Source organism: Cibotium barometz, chromosome 60 (genome assembly GCF_041138505.1).
Source record: "Cibotium barometz isolate CiBa-2024 chromosome 60, ASM4113850v1, whole genome shotgun sequence".
Taxonomy (NCBI): Eukaryota; Viridiplantae; Streptophyta; class Polypodiopsida; order Cyatheales; family Cibotiaceae; genus Cibotium; species Cibotium barometz.
The window spans coordinates 8,875,751-8,894,509 of record NC_141105.1 but is presented as its reverse complement, the minus strand read 5'-3'; the positions used below and the strand labels follow the sequence as shown (position 1 = coordinate 8,894,509).

General features: G+C 43.9%; 1 protein-coding gene across 1 annotated transcript in view; it reads left to right on the top strand.

The window, feature by feature from the left end:
- LOC147604946 (GTP-binding protein Era-like protein) overlaps positions 1 to 18,759 on the top strand; it is a 54,823-nt gene that overhangs the window by 17,809 nt on the left and 18,255 nt on the right. The window contains exons 2-5 of the mRNA XM_086793775.1: positions 8,452 to 8,597; positions 8,775 to 8,915; positions 11,523 to 11,636; positions 11,843 to 11,968. Of these exons, the coding sequence (XP_086649901.1) occupies positions 8,452 to 8,597; positions 8,775 to 8,915; positions 11,523 to 11,636; positions 11,843 to 11,968 (527 nt within the window). The remainder of the gene's footprint in view (positions 1 to 8,451; positions 8,598 to 8,774; positions 8,916 to 11,522; positions 11,637 to 11,842; positions 11,969 to 18,759) is intronic.

Here is an 18,759-nt window from a genome sequence, read left to right as displayed (position 1 = left end):
TTCTTGTTGGTCAATAGAGATCCCAGAACCACAGGTCTCTTTTGGCGGGCCTTATTTGATAATATGAGCACCAAATTTGACTTCTCATCAGCTTATCACCTTCAAATGGATGTGCAAAGTGAGGCTGCAAATTCAGCGGTGTGGGATCTCTTGAAATGTTGTGTGGCGGATCAAAAGTCTTCTTGGGTCAAGTGCTTACCACTTGCGGAATTCGCATAGAACAACACGATGCATGCATCTATGGGAAAGGCCCCGTTTGAGATTGTTTATGGTACGTTGGTTTTGCCACCCATCCTTCGCACAAAGGATGAGATATTTGCAGCTGATGAGTATGTAAGAGCTTGGATATTGCCTTTGCTCAGGTGTAGACAACCATTGCAAGGTCACAAGACAAACATAAAAAGGCTGCCGACAAGCATTGATTCTTTTTGGGTATTGTTGAAATTTGAGAAAGCAAGACTTGCAAAGAGGTCTGGCAAAGAGGGTGCATATTCTAAGCTTGCAACCAGGCAGGTACTATGGGCCTTTTTCGAGTGATCGAGAAGATCAATGAAGTGGCTTTCAGGTTGGCATTGCCTAGTCATTGGCATATACACAATGCTTTTCATGTGAGTCTCCTTTGCAAGTATGTAGGGCTGGAGCAAAGTGAACCGTTCATTGAGGATCCACCAGAAGTGGATGAGCTTGAGGAGATTTTGCAGCTAGAAGAGATTGTGTATCACAAGGAATGCAAGTTTGCTGCAGGCAAAATTGTCAGGCGTTACCTTGTGAAGTTCAAGAACTATTTTCCCATTGATGCAAAATGGGTAGATGAGGAGTTCTTTAGAGATTGCTTGCATTTGCTTCATTTGGATGCTTTTCACGGACAAGTGTTTAGAAGCCAGGGGGGATGTCACCATTTGGCCACCCAATTTGTCCACCTGTGCTTTCTCATTGTGCAGTGATAGTGACACTAGTGACTAGAACTATTATTTTTTGGCTTCTCTAGATAGTAAATTGTCTCTTTAACTTTTAAATTTTGATTGATTGCTTACAGTGTGTAACCCATGGCATTTGAGTCATGGGTACTGAATGTTTGAGTGATTCCATTTCATGAAACCTATTTATGCTTTTGTTTACTGATAGCTATCATTTTGGTAATTGTGTTGTTGTTTAGAAATGAATTGTTTTCCAAATTTAACGTACCTCAAAATCTCAACCCGTACTTGAGTGCGTACCTTACGTACCTGATTCGTACCGTACCTTACGTACCTTTCCACCTTGGCATGAAGAAAGAATCATTTGCTGTCACACGCGGAAGCTCGGGGTAGTCTTCTTTCAGCCCTAAACACTCTTGAAGACCTTCTGATGCAAAAACGCACCATGATGCAAAAACGCAGGTAGAGAGAGAGTAGAGAGAGAGAGAGTGAGAAGTGCTGGAATTTCAGTATATACTATGGTACAAAAAGGTACATATCTGTACAGCCATGGGCTGCCTTCATAAAAAGGTAATAAACCCTAAAATCTGTCCCCTATGGGACCTCCTATTGACTCACACCCCTAGTGGGTGGAATGAGTAAAACATGGAGCACTTGGTGCCTTTTATAGCACTCTTGGACAAGGTAGGAGCTGGCCGACTGCTGGTCGGCCAGTTTTAATTCATTAAATCCCTTTAATTCAGCCGACTGGTTCTGGTTCTGGCGCCTGCCTGCTGCCCTTATCTGCTGGCTCAGCCGACCACTCCAGTATGCTGCCGACAGCTTTTTGACCATGCTGATGTCAGCCGACAGCATCCCTTTGGTTCTTTTCTCCAAGCCTTGCTTCAGTCTGCACTGCAGAGGTGCTCTGAGTTCTGTGCTCCATCATCCTGGTTCTTCTCCTGGGTTCATACTCTTTATCTGGTTGCCTCTTCTGGATCTAGCTCTCAGAATGTCCATGGCATTACTGATGCACATGACATCCCCCTCTGCTAAACTTGATGACGGGAATCCAACCTGCTCTTGGATGACTGTCATCATCCCAATCCTGTTCCGAAGTCCCTCTGTCATCATCCATCCCTGGCAAACCTTTTTTCTCTGAAAATCCGTTCTGTTCTCCAACCCACTCTGTCTCTTATGAAGATCTATGCATCTGGTCTTCCTCTAGTCCACAATCCATTCCTGCCCTGACTCTGAACACCGTCTTGGTCTTCGTTCCTGGAACTGAGTCTGGCACTCTCACATCACCCTTGGAGGATCAACCTCCCTTGGGACCGTTCCCTTAGAACCCATCTGGCTCACGGAACTGCCATCCCCATCTGGCACTGTGGAACACCACCAACAAACCTCCTGGGAGTTCTTCCCGATCTGTGTTCCCGCCTTGGGCTTCGAATCCGTGTACTTTCCTGTACCTTGGACCTGTACACCATCATCTGGGACTGAATCAGTGTTTAGCTTTGCTGAGCCTGATGCTCTGATACCAATGTCACACGCGGAAGCTCGGGGTAGTCTTCTTTCAGCCCTAAACACTCTTGAAGACCTTCTGATGCAAAAACGCACCATGATGCAAAAACGCAGGTAGAGAGAGAGTAGAGAGAGAGAGTGAGAAGTGCTGGAATTTCAGTATATACTATGGTACAAAAAGGTACATATCTGTACAGCCATGGGCTGCCTTCATAAAAAGGTAATAAACCCTAAAATCTGTCCCCTATGGGACCTCCTATTGACTCACACCCCTAGTGGGTGGAATGAGTAAAACATGGAGCACTTGGTGCCTTTTATAGCACTCTTGGACAAGGTAGGAGCTGGCCGACTGCTGGTCGGCCAGTTTTAATTCATTAAATCCCTTTAATTCAGCCGACTGGTCCTGGTTCTGGCGCCTGCCTGCTGCCCTTATCTGCTGGCTCAGCCGACCACTCCAGTATGCTGCCGACAGCTTTTTGACCATGCTGATGTCAGCCGACAGCATCCCTTTGGTTCTTTTCTCCAAGCCTTGCTTCAGTCTGCACTGCAGAGGTGCTCTGAGTTCTGTGCTCCATCATCCTGGTTCTTCTCCTGGGTTCATACTCTTTATCTGGTTGCCTCTTCTGGATCTAGCTCTCATAATGTCCATGGCATTACTGATGCACATGACATTTGCATAGGCCTGTGCCATTAAATGAGTTCTATCTGGTTTTTGGAGGCCATGAAGCTCTCTTGTCTTCTTGTCTGTGTCAATTTATCAATGTACAAGAGCAAAGGATGGGTAGCAATTGCATATAGTAATGCACTCAGAGGGAAACTTTGTCTTACACCGATCTTCCCAACGTCCAATGGGTGGAGAGATCCTTACCCAGAATACATTGGGTAGTGCTATCCTTATACAACCAATAGATTACATGCTGCATTTTATGCCGAATCCTAGAGCAACCATTACATCAGCTATATTGTATCAAATGCCTTCGCCACATCCACCTACATGATTAGCACATCTTGTTTTGTATATTCCATAGCAATATATAGTCTTGTGGGTTGACTACCATGAGGATATAACATGCACGCTCCTAAAAGGTTAATTTGGGCATGTTCTTGGATTCATCTAGGTATATATATATATATATATATATATTATCCATTATTTGTCTTCTTGGCACAAAACCATATTGTTGAGGATGTAATCCATCATACAAAACACCTTTCAAGCGGTTGGCTATCATTTTGGTGGCTAGCTTATATATCACAGGCATTAAAGTGATTGGGCGCCATTCATTGAGCGTTTCACACAATTCCTTTTTAGGAGCCAATGCAACTAACCCTTCTTTCCACGATGCTGGCAGTTCACCGCTCACCCATGCAGCATTAATCATATACATAATTGGGTTCTTCAGATCCTCCTAGAATGTCTCTGGAAGAATTCCAATGTCACGCCATCCCATTGAGGAGATTTCCAGTGACCCATGTCTTTTAATGCATCTTCTTGTTCAGTTTCACTAACAATGTATCAAAACATATGGCGTCCCCATCAGTCACTATAGGGTTTACACATGCTAAGAATTCACACCTTGCATTTTGAACATCTATTGTGATTTGTAAAAGATGCTCGAAAATCCGAGCGAAATGTTGCACATGTGTATCTGCAGGCTTAGCTTTTGTGCTCATCTGATGACCATTAGTTTTTTTAGTTCAAGCAATCTTTTGCCTTCGTCTATCCGCATATAGACTTTTTAAGAAGGCTTTTGAAGAGCAACCTTTGTCTATTATTTGTTTGTAGCGTGCCCTTACTTACCATTTTTGTATCTTCCTTTGCTCATCTAGAGTAATACAATACCATCTGCAGGACATCTGATAATGCATGACAATGCCAAAGTTTTGTCAATGATTGTATTGTTTGTTTTGCATCATCCACCCTTTGCCTTTGTTCTCCCATGTACCGTCTACCACAGTCTGCAACGACAGTTTGCATGCGATGAGCAAAGCGATGCCAAGCTACATCCAAATCTTATATCTGTTGACCCCAAAGTGGTGCAATAGCATCCTTCACCATTGCCTGAAATATGCTGTGTAAAAGATAGCTGTTGTTAACAATCAAAAGGCTGAAATATGCTGTTGTAAAAGATAGATGCTGCAACGGAGGTTCATGGATAGGCATTTTAAAATACAACCCCATCCATAAAGGTACATGATCAAATAGTTGAGTAGCATAATCCACCCATAGCTTGCATGTGAATGCATCATACTGTCGAGCATTAGCATGTACCATCTATCATGACATGCCGAATAGTGATTGATAGCATTATGTTTGAAAGTAAATCCAGGTCATAGTAACAAAAAAACTTGCTTCTAGCTTTCAAAACCTCGAAACTTTGAAATGGGTTTTAAAAACCTTGAAACCTCTCCAATATGGCGGTTTTGTTTCCCCCCCCTCCTAGTGGGTGATTTTTTTGGGATTTTTTACTTTTGTTTTTCTTCCATATCCTCCTCATCACCTTCATTCCCTTTTCTTCTCCTGCCTCCCTCCTTCCCTTTTCCATCTTTTGCTACTTCTTTCACCTCTACTCCTCCTTCATTCTCTTCTCTCCTCTTCTTCTTCCTTTCTCTTCTTCTCTCTTGCTCGTCTTCTCCTTTTCTCTTCTTCTCCTCTCTTCTTTCCCCTTTTTCTTCATACACTATCCTTCAATGTCTTAAATCTTTCCCAATTTCTACCTTCTCTTCTTCATTTTCTTAAGAGTCCTTGATTGAACCAGATATGGCATCTAATCAAGCAAAATTGCCATAAGACCTCACCAAAATAAGGATGGTTCCCTGAGATGTGTGAGAAGACACCATTTTTTCATCATTACACTATGTTTTTAGATGTCTACTATAAGTTCTTTAAGTATTTATACATTATGAAATTATTGATTTTTTGAAACCTCGTGGTTTCTTAGCCGAGGGACGAAACCTTTCGAAACAAAACCCGAAAAATCTCAAAACGAAAAAAACCTCAAAATGTTTCTTGTGACTATGATCCAGGTACATGTGCCATATTGGCCAACCACATATCACTAGCATCTATCTGAAGGATCAAATTATGCCATTCATGTCTTTCATTCAGTAGCATATGAGATGCATGGGATGTCCTGTCATCATCTTTGGGGGAGTTATTGAAATCCCCACACACAAAAGCATGTGTGAGCCAAGGATAGGAGGCAAAAGTTCCACCACAACCTTTGTCTCGCAGATGACAATTGAGAAGCATAAAGTCTTGCAAACTGATATACTTGTTCATGCAGCATACATTGCATAACCATCCATCTCCCATGAGGATCATTGAATTCAAGCACAGGCTGCAACTCGTGCCTTACAAGGAAAGAAGGCCCTGAATAACTACTGGTTCCGGCATAAAATATATCATAACTGGCGAAGTGCCCAGGTTGGCCACCAAACTCATGCTGATTATGTTCTTGGATACACAACATAGTAGGCTTCATTCAATTTGCATAGTGCCAAAAGCGCCTCCATTTATTCAGATCATAGAGGCCCCACATGTATGCCACCAACATATTACCTTACCTTTAACAAGAGGACTAGTTTCTCAAGGATTTGAACCCATAATCAGTTACTCATGAATAACTCGGTTGATGATTTTCAAGCATTCAGTTAGTGAATGTACATGCCAGTGTCATGTATGCAACCATATGAATCTGTTTAAGGTTTCCTCAAAGGATTTGAACGTACAACAGCTTGAATGGAGCCTAAAGATTCAACCTCGAGGCTTAGGCTTCCCGGAAAAACCTTGAACTTTCTGTTCGAATCGAGATATATCAAAAACCCTGCATTAATGTGATCTTTAGTCGGCAAGTTCTTGGCTGAGTGGTTAGCTCACCTCCCACGTGTCATGTGCATGAAAATGCTATGGACATTCTCAGAGCTCATCCAGAAGGGGCCGCCAAGAAAAAGGACAATAGAGCTAGGATTTGGAGCACAAGGTAGAGTGTGGACTTGGAGCAGGGCTTGGAGGAGTTGGAAGGCTCAGTCGGCTGCAGGAAAGTGGAGTCGTCTTTACCAGAAGAGGTTGGCTGCAGCAGGCGCTTCAGTTCATGGAGAGGCGCAGCCCGACCAGCATTTATGGAAGTCCAAGCCCAGTCGGCCAGCTTTGGCAAGTATTCCAGAGGTCTATAAAAGGCGCAAGAGCTCATCATTGTATTCATTCAACTCCTTTGAGTTGGGTCTTAGACTAGGACAGATTTTGGGTGTTTCCCACCTTTTTATGAAGGCAGCCTATGGCTGTAGACTAGGTATCTTTTTGTACCATATGAATATACTGAATTTCAAGCATCTCTCTCTCTCTCTCTCTCTCTCTCTCTCTCTCTCTCTCTCCCTTCTGTTTGCGTTTTTGCATCAGCATGTTCTCAGTGGTGTTTAGGGCTGAAAGAAGACCCCCAGAGCTTCCGCGTGTTACATTGGTATCAGAGCATCAGGCTCAACAAAGCTAAACACTGATTCAGTCCCATATGATGGTGTACAGGTCCAAGGTACAGGAAAGTACACGGATACGAAGCCCAAGGCAAGGAACACAGAATCGGGAAGAGCTCCCAGGAGGTTTGTTGGTGGTGTTCCACAAAGCCAGACGGGATGGCAGTCCTGTGAGTCAGATAGGTTCTCGGGCAATGGTCCCAAGGGAGGATTATCCTCCAAGGGGTGATGTGAGAGTGCCAGACTCATTTCTCAGGAATGAAGACCAAGACAGTGTTCAGAGTCGAGGCAAGAATGGATTGGGGACTGGAGGGAACAGATGCATAGATATTATTCAGAGTCAGAGTGGTTTTGGAGACCGGGCCGGGTTTTCAGTGAAAAGGGTTGCCAGAGTTGGATGGATGACAGAGGGACTCAGGGATTAGAGTGGGATGATGACAGTCATCCAAGGAAAAAGTTGGAATCCCGTCATCAAGTTTAGCAGAGGGGGATGTCATGTGCTTGAAAATGCCATGGACATTCTTAGAGCTCATCTAGAAGGGGCAGCCAAGAGAAAAACCAATAGAGCTAGGATTTGGAGCACAAGAAGGTACAGTGTGGACTTGGAGCAAGTGGGAAGGCTCAGTCGGCTGCAGGAAAGTGGAGTCGGCTTTATCAGAAGAGGTCGGCTGTAGCAAGCGCTTCAGTTCATAGAGAGGCACAGCCCGACCAGCATTTATGGAAGTCCAGGCCCAGTCGACTGGTTTGACAGCAGTCGGCCAGCTCTGCCAAGTATTCCAGAGGCCTATAAAAGGCGCAAGAGCTCATCATTGTATTCATTCAACTCCTTTGAGTTGGGTCTTAGACTAGGACAGATTTTGGGTGTTTCCCACCTTTTTATGAAGGCAGCCTATGGTTGTAGACTAGGTATCTTTTTGTACCATATGAATATACTGAATTTCCAGCATCTCTCTCTCTCTCTCTCTCTCTCTCTCTCTCTCTCTACTCTCCCTTCTGTTTGCGTTTTTGCATCAGCATGTTCTCAGTGGTGTTTAGGGCTGAAAGAAGACCCCCAGAGCTTCCATGTGTTACACCACCCTTCTTAAAGATCATGAGTCAAAACGCTGACACCTATGGTGTTTGCCCACATCTCCACCTTGAGAGAGAGAGAGAGAGAGAGAGATGTGCATTAAAAAAAAATGTAATATTCAAGTTTCAAGGGTCAAGGAAACCATTGGTATGTGTTTTTCTTTTTAGATATAAAACTTCTTGTGTTAGTATGATAAAATTATTTTATTGAATATTAGAAATTTATGTATGCCATCTACACATGGGATCATGGATAAGTAGGACAGGTCATTATACATTCCCAATGCCATACATATCACCTGGGATCTTTTATGTGTAGATAAGGGGTTTGGGTGTGAATGTGACTTTTTTGGACTCCTTACGGTGCTAAATCTTTATGCAGGCTATGTGGTTTTGATTGGTAAGACAAATGTGTAGATAAGGGGTTTGGGTGTGAATGTGACTTTTTTGGACTCCTTTTTATCATGCCTTACGGTGCTAAATCTTTATGCAGGCTATGTGGCTTTGATTGGTAAGCCAAATGTTGGGAAAAGCACACTTTTGAATCAGATAATAGGCCAGAAGCTATCCATTGTCACAAACAAGCCACAGACAACACGCCATCGAATACTTGGCATCTGTTCAGCTCCCAGCTATCAGGTGTATATGCAAGGTTGCATAAACATTTTGTTTAGATGTTCTAGTGTTAAGAGCTATACTTCAATGTAGGGCTATAAAGTTTCAGCTTTAGCTTGGTCATGCCATAATTTTTGAGGTGGTTTAATATGGAGCTATTCTAGGGATATGGTTCATTGATGCTTTGCTTTGTTTGTGCAGATGATTCTATATGATACTCCTGGCATGGTTGTGAAGAGAATGAATAAGTTGGACGACATGATGATGCAAAATGTACGGACTGCAGCACTCAACGCTGATTGTGTACTTGTTATAGCAGATGCTGCAGAAGCTCCTCAGAAGGTTAGTGACAAGGCACTAAAGAAGTCAGTAAATTCAATGGAATGCACCGATGGAAGCTTAGAACATTTGGCTAATTGTTTAGAAGAAGCATGTCTAGGCCAAAAGACCACATATCAGTTCAACTGCACAAGGTGCACATAATTTTTTTTTCCTTGGAAGTAGATCCGTCTGTTAGTTATATGGAAAACCAGCCAACAGGCTCAAGTACATGCTCAGAACCTCCAAAAGAGGAAAAACACTGGTGAGGGTAGTCCTCTCCATGGCAGGCTGCTCTCGGGAGGGAATCAACATGGTATTCATTCATTCATTCATCATATTCAACAAAGAGCAATCAAACGCTTGGAGCCTTCAGCACAAGGAGCATAAAGTGATTGCAGATTTCAGCCCTCATACCTCAGCGTTTTCCTCCTACAGCCCTAGGCGCATCAACGCATGAGCATTCAGTCCCTGCATCAGCAAAACGCAGCAGTTTCAGCATTCAGCCAGCATTCAACCTTGCGTTTTCTGCATCCATACAGTTTTCAGCATTCAGCTACTCATCGTTTTGCTCCGAAGGTAAAATGCAGCATTCATACACAGTCTAGAACACTCCCAAACAGCTCCTCTCTCAGCCTCAGCTTTGCATCCCTTCCTCATTCCATTGGGAAGAGTGCATAGGCTCCAGCTAAAAAGCGTCTGAGCCAAACACCCTCAATTGTTGTTGTAAAAGCTGCCTTGTATTCAGCTCACAGCTCGAAGTGGCCACTATGGGGTGCTTCTTGCTGAGCCATAGATGCATGAATTACCAAAGTGTAAGCAGAAACCACTAGTGGACACCTTGATGTCATAACATCCAACCCAATCAGAATCATTGAAGGCATGCAACTCTGACTCACTCACCCCCCGAGATGAAACAATATGAGGAATTGAATGCCTTAGAAATAGCGGATAACCCGCTTGATAGCGTGCCAATGCCTAGTGCTTTGGTTCATAAATATACTCAATCACGACACCCCATACCAAATATTTGGCCTCGTATGGCATAGATAGATGAAGCTTCCAACAGCTTGCTGATTTAAAGGCTCTTTAGAATGAATGCTAAGCTTGGCACCTGTCTCAACTTGTGTAGCCATAGGCTAATAATCCTCAAAATTAAACCTTTTCAGCAGTCTCTGTATATAGTTTGACTGCATCATGACAATTCCATCATCACTGTGTAACAATTGAATGCTTGAATAGTAATGCAATAGGCCCAAATCTGACGTCTGAAAAGAGCCTGTAATTCAGCCTTAAAGGCTGAAATCTTCTCAACATTGGGGCTCGTGATGAGTAGCATGTCATCAACGTATAAAAGTTAAAATGATGACCAACAAATCCTCTCTAGTCTTCTTGACATAGAGGGTACTCTTTGTATGTTCCTGTGCCTCATGTGACTTTGTCTCGGTTCTCAATTTATGAAAGCTTAGTTCATGGCACCAATCGCAGGGATTGCATACTGTGGCATAGGTTCTATCAAGTAGTGGGGTGCTCTACAAGGAGAATTTGTGTTGTGTGAAGTGTACTGTTTGTATTTGGATTTATTCTGCCTCTCAAACACTGCAATGGTTTGTTGTCAGTCGTGCACCTGGAGTTTAAGAGCATGCTTTTGTGTGTTTTTTAAACCTTGCAGCTGGCTTCTCATGCGACCTTAGGCAGCCTTGCTGAGGGTGCATGTTGGGAGCCTGATTATTCCAGCCTCTGCATTTGGAGTAGCTCATTCGATAGGTTCCCTGATTCTAGGAGGAATTATTAGGGAGTTTGTTGTTTGACTTTGAAGGAATTTATGAGAAAATTCTTCTTAAATTTTTCAATTTCCATGCAAGTGGACATTGAAATAGTGCCTCCCAATACTTCCACACTCCGTTAAGTACTACACATGTAACTAAGGTTTCATTCAACACTTGAGAGGCCAAGTTTTGATCTCAGCTTGTGACAAACGTTGTCAAATGCATGGTACATTTCGTGGTTCCAGTCTTGGCATCACACGTTGCTGCCAGTTGTGATTTGAGGGGAAGAGGCCCTTGGGTTTTACAAGCATTATTTTTGTCTTTTGCAGAAAACTGCACATTGACCTTAAGTCCACTGTGCATACAAAACTGTTCTGGTACCATTTTTCAAGAAAGGTGTTACATATTTGAGGGATGCTGGTCTTTTAAAAGGAGTAAGTAATTGATTATTGTGCACCCGGCACTTGGGTGCCACGCAGACATACTAAACCTAGTTATGCGCCAGTTTTGGGTTGGTGATAAGCATAGTTGCATTGAGCTCCAAAGTTGCCTTCCAATAGTGGTGGCAGAGACAATGAGTGATCTTCTACTCAAACTAGCTCTTGCCAAAGAAAGGAAACCCATCGACTATGCAAACCTTTCGTAGTTACCAGGCCCAGGTTTTTGGGAAATTCCTGATAAAATTTGGCTCGAAAGCACTGTCTTGCAGGGCAGGTCAAAGATGCAAAACATGTGGGGAAAATTTTAATTCTGGAAAGTCACATGGATGGAGGGAGGGATTGTAATGGCTTTAATGCTGGAGATTAGGAGAGAGATATAAGAAAAGTGCAACAAAAAAGCTCAAATGCTGGATTTTTGGCAGGTGATTGACATGCTAGAGGAAGGTGCCCAAAAGATTGTTCAAAGCAGGCCAAGTCTCTTAGTCTTGAATAAGAGAGATTTGATCAAGCCTGGGGAAATTGCAAAAAAAAAACAGGTAATGGTGCTGTCGAAGGTGCACACTTTTGATATTTTCCCTAAATTTATGACATTTTGCTTAGTTAGAAAGAAGTTTGGCCAATGTTCCCAGTCTCATTTTAGGAGCACATTTATTAAACTATTGAGATTTGATACAGCTGTGTCGTATTCTTTGTGCAGGCTCTAGAAGGGTTTATTTTTGACACATTTGGTTGTTTGCTACAGTGGTATGAGCAATTCAGTGGTCTTAATGAAGTCCTTGCAGTCAGTGCAAAGTTTGGACATGGGGTTGTTGATCTAAAAGACTGGCTGGTGACAAAACTGCCCCTTGGGCCAGCTTATTATCCAAAGGTAAGATGACAAATCCTACTGATGATTTTTTCTTTTTGCTAAATTTATGTGTGGCAGACTGTTTTTACGAAGCAGAGTATGCATTTTTGAAGGAGCAGCAGATGTACTGAGTAGTTTGCCAAACTTGGATTCTGTGTGTATACAATGTACTTCCATATGCATATGCATGTGAATATCTTTATCCATTCACACGCACACGCACACGCACATGCACACATGTACATGTACATAAATATTTCCTTTCATGTCCATGTTCTCGTTGCATATATATATTCACAATCACGTTCACATATGCATGTACCTGCATGTGTATGCACATGTGCATGCAGACACACATACATGTATATGATATATGTGCATACATACACATACATGTATACATTTATTGCGTATACATACATGTAAATTCTCCACGTGTCATTCTCATACGCTGATGCCCAGATTCTTTGAGGCATCTTTTGAGTTTTTTTGGTTGAATGAAGAATGCATTATTTATTATTAAGATACTAAAGTTTAATAGTCTTCTATGCTAGAATTAAATTTTCAATGTAACATTGCTCACATCTTCTTAACTCTCTTTTGAATTGTTGGTGTAAAGAGTGATTGATTAAGTGAAGGATTGAGATTGAGATTTATAGGACAGGTTTTAGGATAGAAATTAGGTAAGTGCGATCAGCTTCCATTACTGGGCTTGTAGGTTGACATGGTACGAGGAGAGCCTGCAGCTAGAAAGAAAGAAAGAAAGAAAGAAAGTTATATTAACGTCTACAAAAGGCCAAAATGACCTATGAGTCCAAGGGAGGATGGCCTCTCCCCTGTTTTTTTCGTTACTTTTTGGGATGAGATTGGGGCTGAGATCACATCGGCTCTGCAGCAGGAGATGTGGGACACAGGTTCTATGCCTTCTTCTCTCACTGAGGGGCTTATTTATCTTATTCCTAAGAGCGGGGATAAGACATTGATTGGCCAATGGAGACCTATCACCTTACTTGGGACTGCCTATAAGATTCTTGCTAAGGCAGTGAGCATCAGATTGCAGCCAATTTTGCAAGATGTCATTCATGATACTCAGAATGAATTCTTACACGGCAAGAGCATCTTTGATAACATTTTCTCGTTTTGGGAGGCCGTCGAATGGGCTAAAGTGAGCAATCAGCCCTTATCTATTTTTCTCTTGGATTTTGAGAAGGCCTATGATAGAGTGGATTGGGACTTCCTTGAGGGTACTCTTGGCCATATGGGCTTCTCTCAGAGATGGATCAAGGGAGTTTCATGCATGTATCGTGATGCCCACAGTAGAGTGCTCGCTTGTGGTAATAGAGGAGAGCGGTTTCAGATTTCTCGCTTAGTATGACAGGGCTGCCCTTTAGCCCCATTATTATATATCATAGTTGTAGAGGCCATGAGCATCTTTCTCGGCTCCACTGCTGGTATTTCGGAATTGAGGTTGCCTCTTCGTAGTCAAGAGGAATTGGTTGACTTTGAGTTAGCTGATGACACAGCCATGTTCTTGGAGGCTTCACATATATGCTTATGTTCCTTCTGGGTAGCACTAGTTGAGTTCTGTTTGGCAGTAGGGGCACTCATTAATTGGCACAAATCTGTTGGTTTTTGGAATAGTGATTCATCAAGAGTTGCTTGGGGTGCAGAGCTTGGTTTTAATTGGATCAATAGAGGATGCACTGCTAGATATTTGGGATGCCAAGTTGGGATTGATGTTTCTCCTGTACAACAGTTTGCTCCGGTACTTATGAGTATCCGGAAGAAGCTTCTCCATTGGAGCTCTAGGAGATTAGATTTAGCTTCCAGAGCTTTGGTGGCTAATTAGGTATTGCTTGTCTTAGCTTGGTTTATTGCCTCTTGTTGGTGCTTCTCTCGTGCGTGCATTGGTCGATTGCGGAGATTGATCCGTAATTTTCTCTGGTTGGGTTTGGATGGCATCTCAGACACTCGTGCCAGGGTAGCTTGGCTCACAGTTATTCAGCCCAAACGAGAGGGGGGCTTGAATATTATTGATCCGGATGTTCAATGGAGGGCGTTGCTTTGCAAACTTGCGGTCAGAGGTTTCCTACCAGGCACTAAGTCTTGAAAGGATTTTTTCTTGTCTCAGATTTCCAGATGTACACCCAGGGTCGGGAGAGACTGGATTCCCAGCACACGTTTTTTGTTCACAGAGGCTGATATCAAGGCACCATCTTTCCCTGTTATTGCAGCCATTGTCAAAGCATGGAGAAGCATGCGATCTTTTTTGCGACAAAGGCTTCCTAGGTCTTTGGATGAGGCTGACCGACAACCTATTATGTGGAACGAGCTCATTAGGGATGAGGCTGGTCGGCCACTTGGTGCATCTCATTATATGCAGTGGTCAGGATGGGAGAGATGTGCATACACAGTTCTACGGGCTCTCGCATTCGTATTGATCAGATTGATGCAACTATTCCGCATGAGTGGCTTTCTGGGACCTTTCACGGAGACTATCATCCGAGTTGGCTGGGAGTTTTTTCGAGGATAGGCATACCTTTGCAGGTCATTGCTCTCCCGGGTCAGGAGGCTACACATTGCATCATTTACTCTATCATGCCTGGAGAGAGATTGAGGAGATGTAGTATGGAGGAGATCATCCCAGATACTAGCCTTAGTCCAGTGAGGATTGTTGGTAGTTCGGGGAAGCATTGGTTCATTGACCCTTCTCCTCAGATAGTGACTCATGGCTCTTGGTGTTTGTGGTTATATGGTGGCAGCCCTATCAGATATCTTCAGTGGGATCCACGAGAGTGGGAGTGGATTGATGTCTTCGATCCTTTGAAAAGCCTTTCTTTTTTCAGTTTCACTGTCCGGAATTCCAGGCTTCTCCTCACTCGACAGATACATAGGATTCCTACTCTCAGGCCTCATTGGGAGAGCTGTGATATTTCTCCAGTAATAGAGCGCAGATATTGGCATAGACTTTGGCACTCATACAGAAGGAGCCGGATCTCTCATTTCTTTTGGTTATTCTTACATGGTGGTCTCCCCACCAATCAGTGGAGATCAGTTTTCTGTGTAGCACCTTCCTGTCCTAGGTGTGCAGTAGATTCTGAGACTGTACAACATTGTTTATGGGGATGCAGCATTGCACAACAGATTTGGGGTTCTGTGGGAGTGGATTGATGCCTTCGATTCTTTGAAAAGCCTTCCTTTTTTCAGTTTCACTGTCCGGAATTCTAGGCTTCTCCTCACTCGCTGTGCAGATTTGGGGTTCTGTAGCCCAACTTATGGGCAAATTGAGTAGCCGAGCCATGCATGTGACTTTGGGGACAATTGCTTGGCTCTCCCAATCCGGTCCGCAGCTTTTTTATGAGGGCAGTGGTACAGATTCTGCTATTTTCATTCGTAGAGGTATTGCCTAGCATGGTTTATTGCAGGATGTTCCTCACTCTGATTATACACCCCCCAGACAGAGGATTGACACCAGTTGGGAGATTGTTGCCAGTATTACAGCATGGAGATCTGGAGAGCTAGATGCACGGAGGCTATTAAGGGTGTCCAGATTTTTGGGTCTCAGTGCATAAGTACTATATGGGGTGATATCATCCATACTCTTACGGGTACTTGGGCTAGCATTCAGGGGCTCTCTCGTTCTGCACAGGCGAAGCGTGTGATATTTATGCGGGAGTGGGACCATGGCATCTTCTTTTCCTCTAGTACCACAGGTCTTACATGGCAACATGATGCTCCTTAGTGGTTGAAATCACCTTACATATTGGGGTGATTCTATTCTTTTCTGGCTTATAGCTGTGATTGTTGTATGTTTTTCTCATACTTAATAGAAGTCTCTTTCTGGAAAAAAAAAAAAGGACCTATGAGACCAAAAGATTACATCATGTCCAGGGAATACATCATCATGGGTGCTAAAAATAAAAGAAAGAGGGTGATGGCGTTTGGAGGTGGAGAGGTTGGAGAGGAGAGAGGTGGAAGCAGAGGGGTGGGAATGGAGGTGGCACCCTCAAGTTGGGGATGGGGCGGGGGAGGTCGGACCACCAGCCTGAGGCATGATATAAAACCTTGGTGAGGAGCAAGGCTGCCGTCTTGCGAGCTTGCCCTGTGGGTTTGCGCAAATTGCGTGGAGCTCTTTGTGTAAGTACTCGGCCCAGTTCACTTGTACTCCTCCTTGGTGGACACGAGCAAGGGGAGAGAGATGACACTGATTGAAACGATCGGTCCAGCGGTGGTGAGGAAGAATGTTACGGCGCGGGCGGGCATGACAAGCTCTTGTTGCACCCTAAAGTATCCCGCATAAGGCACTGCATCATGGTATCCAATGTAGTAAAGCTGAGCCATATGATACGAAATGGGACCGTCATCATCATACAACCTATGGAGCTAACCCCGTGGTAGGGGGAGGGGGCCATCAAGGAAATCGGGCATGGGGTTAGCCTGTAGAAGGCTCTGCAGATCCAAGATCCAACGGGCGTGGGAAGGTGGCTCTGTGCCTCTCCAAGATCTCCTCAAGCTGGGGCTGATGTGTGTGTTGCTAGTGAGGTCTAAGGAATTTCGGGGGTCGGGCTCAACGTAGTGCGGTGGCGTGGTCTAGAGTCACACCAAAGTGGGGTGTGCTGGGGGGGGTTTGGCACTCCAGAATGTGTGGCTCGATGAAGTTGTGGGTATGTCATCCTTGGCTGGTGGGGCGTCCTCTTGTGGTCGGAAGACCTGAGTGATGGTCACCTAGGGCCGGGGTGGATGTCTCCCATGGGGTCTCGACTCCCTAATCAGTGAGTCTCTGTGGCTATGAAACTCTAGTAGAGAGAGAGAGAGAGAGAGAGAGAGAGAGAGAGAGAGAGAGTATTGCACCACTCAATGATTACTTGATTGATTGTTGTGTTAACCTTCACACCAAGTACAATGCTTTTATAGGCATGTAGCCTTATCTTTTGACCCAAAGAAATCACACACACTTTTTTTTTTTGGGGTGAAATCCATTGTTTCATTATAATTAAAATGTACATGCATGGCCGTCCCAGAGTGGGACAACCAGTATCAAAAAGCTAAAAACAGTGATAAAACACTTCCAGCTGAGGCAAGGAAAGCTGTCCAAGGAAATGAGCATCTTGAAGAGACTGAAGCAAAGAACTTCGAAAATAAGCATAAACATCCACCGAGGTATGCTGAAATAACTGGGTGTTCCGTGCATGATATACGGTTCACAGAGCCCAGTAACGGCACCAAGAGAAGAACTAAGCATAATCAGGGAGGGAAGCAAATCTACCAAAGATCCAGAAATGCCTGCCAAAAGTGAGGCTGGGAAAACGAGCATGGAGCAGAGCTGTCAAACGAGCAAAAAAATCACGAACAGTAGGACAGGCCCATAAAAGATGTAGCACAGTCTCACGTGGATGCGAACAAATCGAACAAACTGATGAAGCAATCCGGCAGCCAACAGAGAACCCACTGGGAATGCACCCACCAAACACCGCCAAAGGAAAACCCGCTGCTTCAAAGGAAGTTTACTTTTCCAGATGCGATGAAGACAAGTCTTCCACCATCCAAGAGACTTGTCCAAGCACCATAGCCGATTACCATGCTCTTGAATCCATGGCTGTGGGAGAAGAATGTATTAGGCATTTTTAGCTATCAAATCCGCAAAGGAGGAGGAGGAGGAATAACCTGGGAGCCCACGATCAAAGCTCCAATCTAGGAGTGGCAGAGTAGAGAACAATGGCGGAACCAGCTAAAACGTCTACAGCATAGTAACAATAGCATGCCAAACAGGCCGATGGTGCATACCCAAATGATGAGTCATGACGCTCCTGGCCTGAGGGAAAGAGAGGGTGTAGCCGCTTTCATTGATCACATCAGCCATGGTACAAATTCCCTTGCAATGAAGAAAATAAGCCTTTCGTGGTTGAGAAAGGGCTAATGGGCAATCAAAAACACGGCTCCAATGTATGCTTTGCTGGCAAAAGGTGTTACTAGGATTCGGAGGCCATTTCAAATAAGAGAGTAATTGTTGCCAGTCGTGAAGCAGACGAGTAGAAAAGGGACGACCAAGAATGCGTCCCTAAAAATACCCAAATATGACATCCTGAATACTAAGGATCCAATGCCCAAAAGCACCTGTCCGGACGGAGGCCAACATACTAGAAAGCATAAGGGTCCAAGGTTTTTGCTGCCCCACAAATGTCAATAAGAGCGTTGCCTTCCTCGCCAATACATGAAAATGAATACTAAGAATGTTCAAGCCCCCATGCAGTTTTGGCGTACATACATAATTATACCGAAGTAAACGAACCGCTCTACCTTCTGTTTTAGTGCGCCAGAGACATTCCATCCCTTTAAACATGAATCGATCAATATCTGTAGAGGACCAATGAATGAGAGGCAAATGGAAATGGACATACGCCATAATGATAGACTGAACAATCCGAAGGCGAACATGAAGGGGCCAAGTAGAAAGTTTCCAGTAATCAAGCTTATGAAGCACCCATTGCCTTTCTTGTTCCAAAGAAATATGCCATCCAATGGGGTACCCCAAATGCCGCACCACCTGATCTGGAGGAATCAAAAGACCCGGCCACAACAATTTATGCCAGTCACGCCCCTTCAAGGCCAAGAGCTTGGAAAATTTACTTTTAAACCCGCTGCTAGACCGTACAGGTCAAGGGCATGCATAATCTGTTGAAAATCTGATTCAGAGTTTTGTAAAAAGAAAAAAGAGTCATTGGCATATGCTTGACTAACAAAAGGAGAACTCCCAGGAATGTTAATGCCATGTAAATGTTGCACTGAAACCAGGGCATCCATGTGTAATAGCA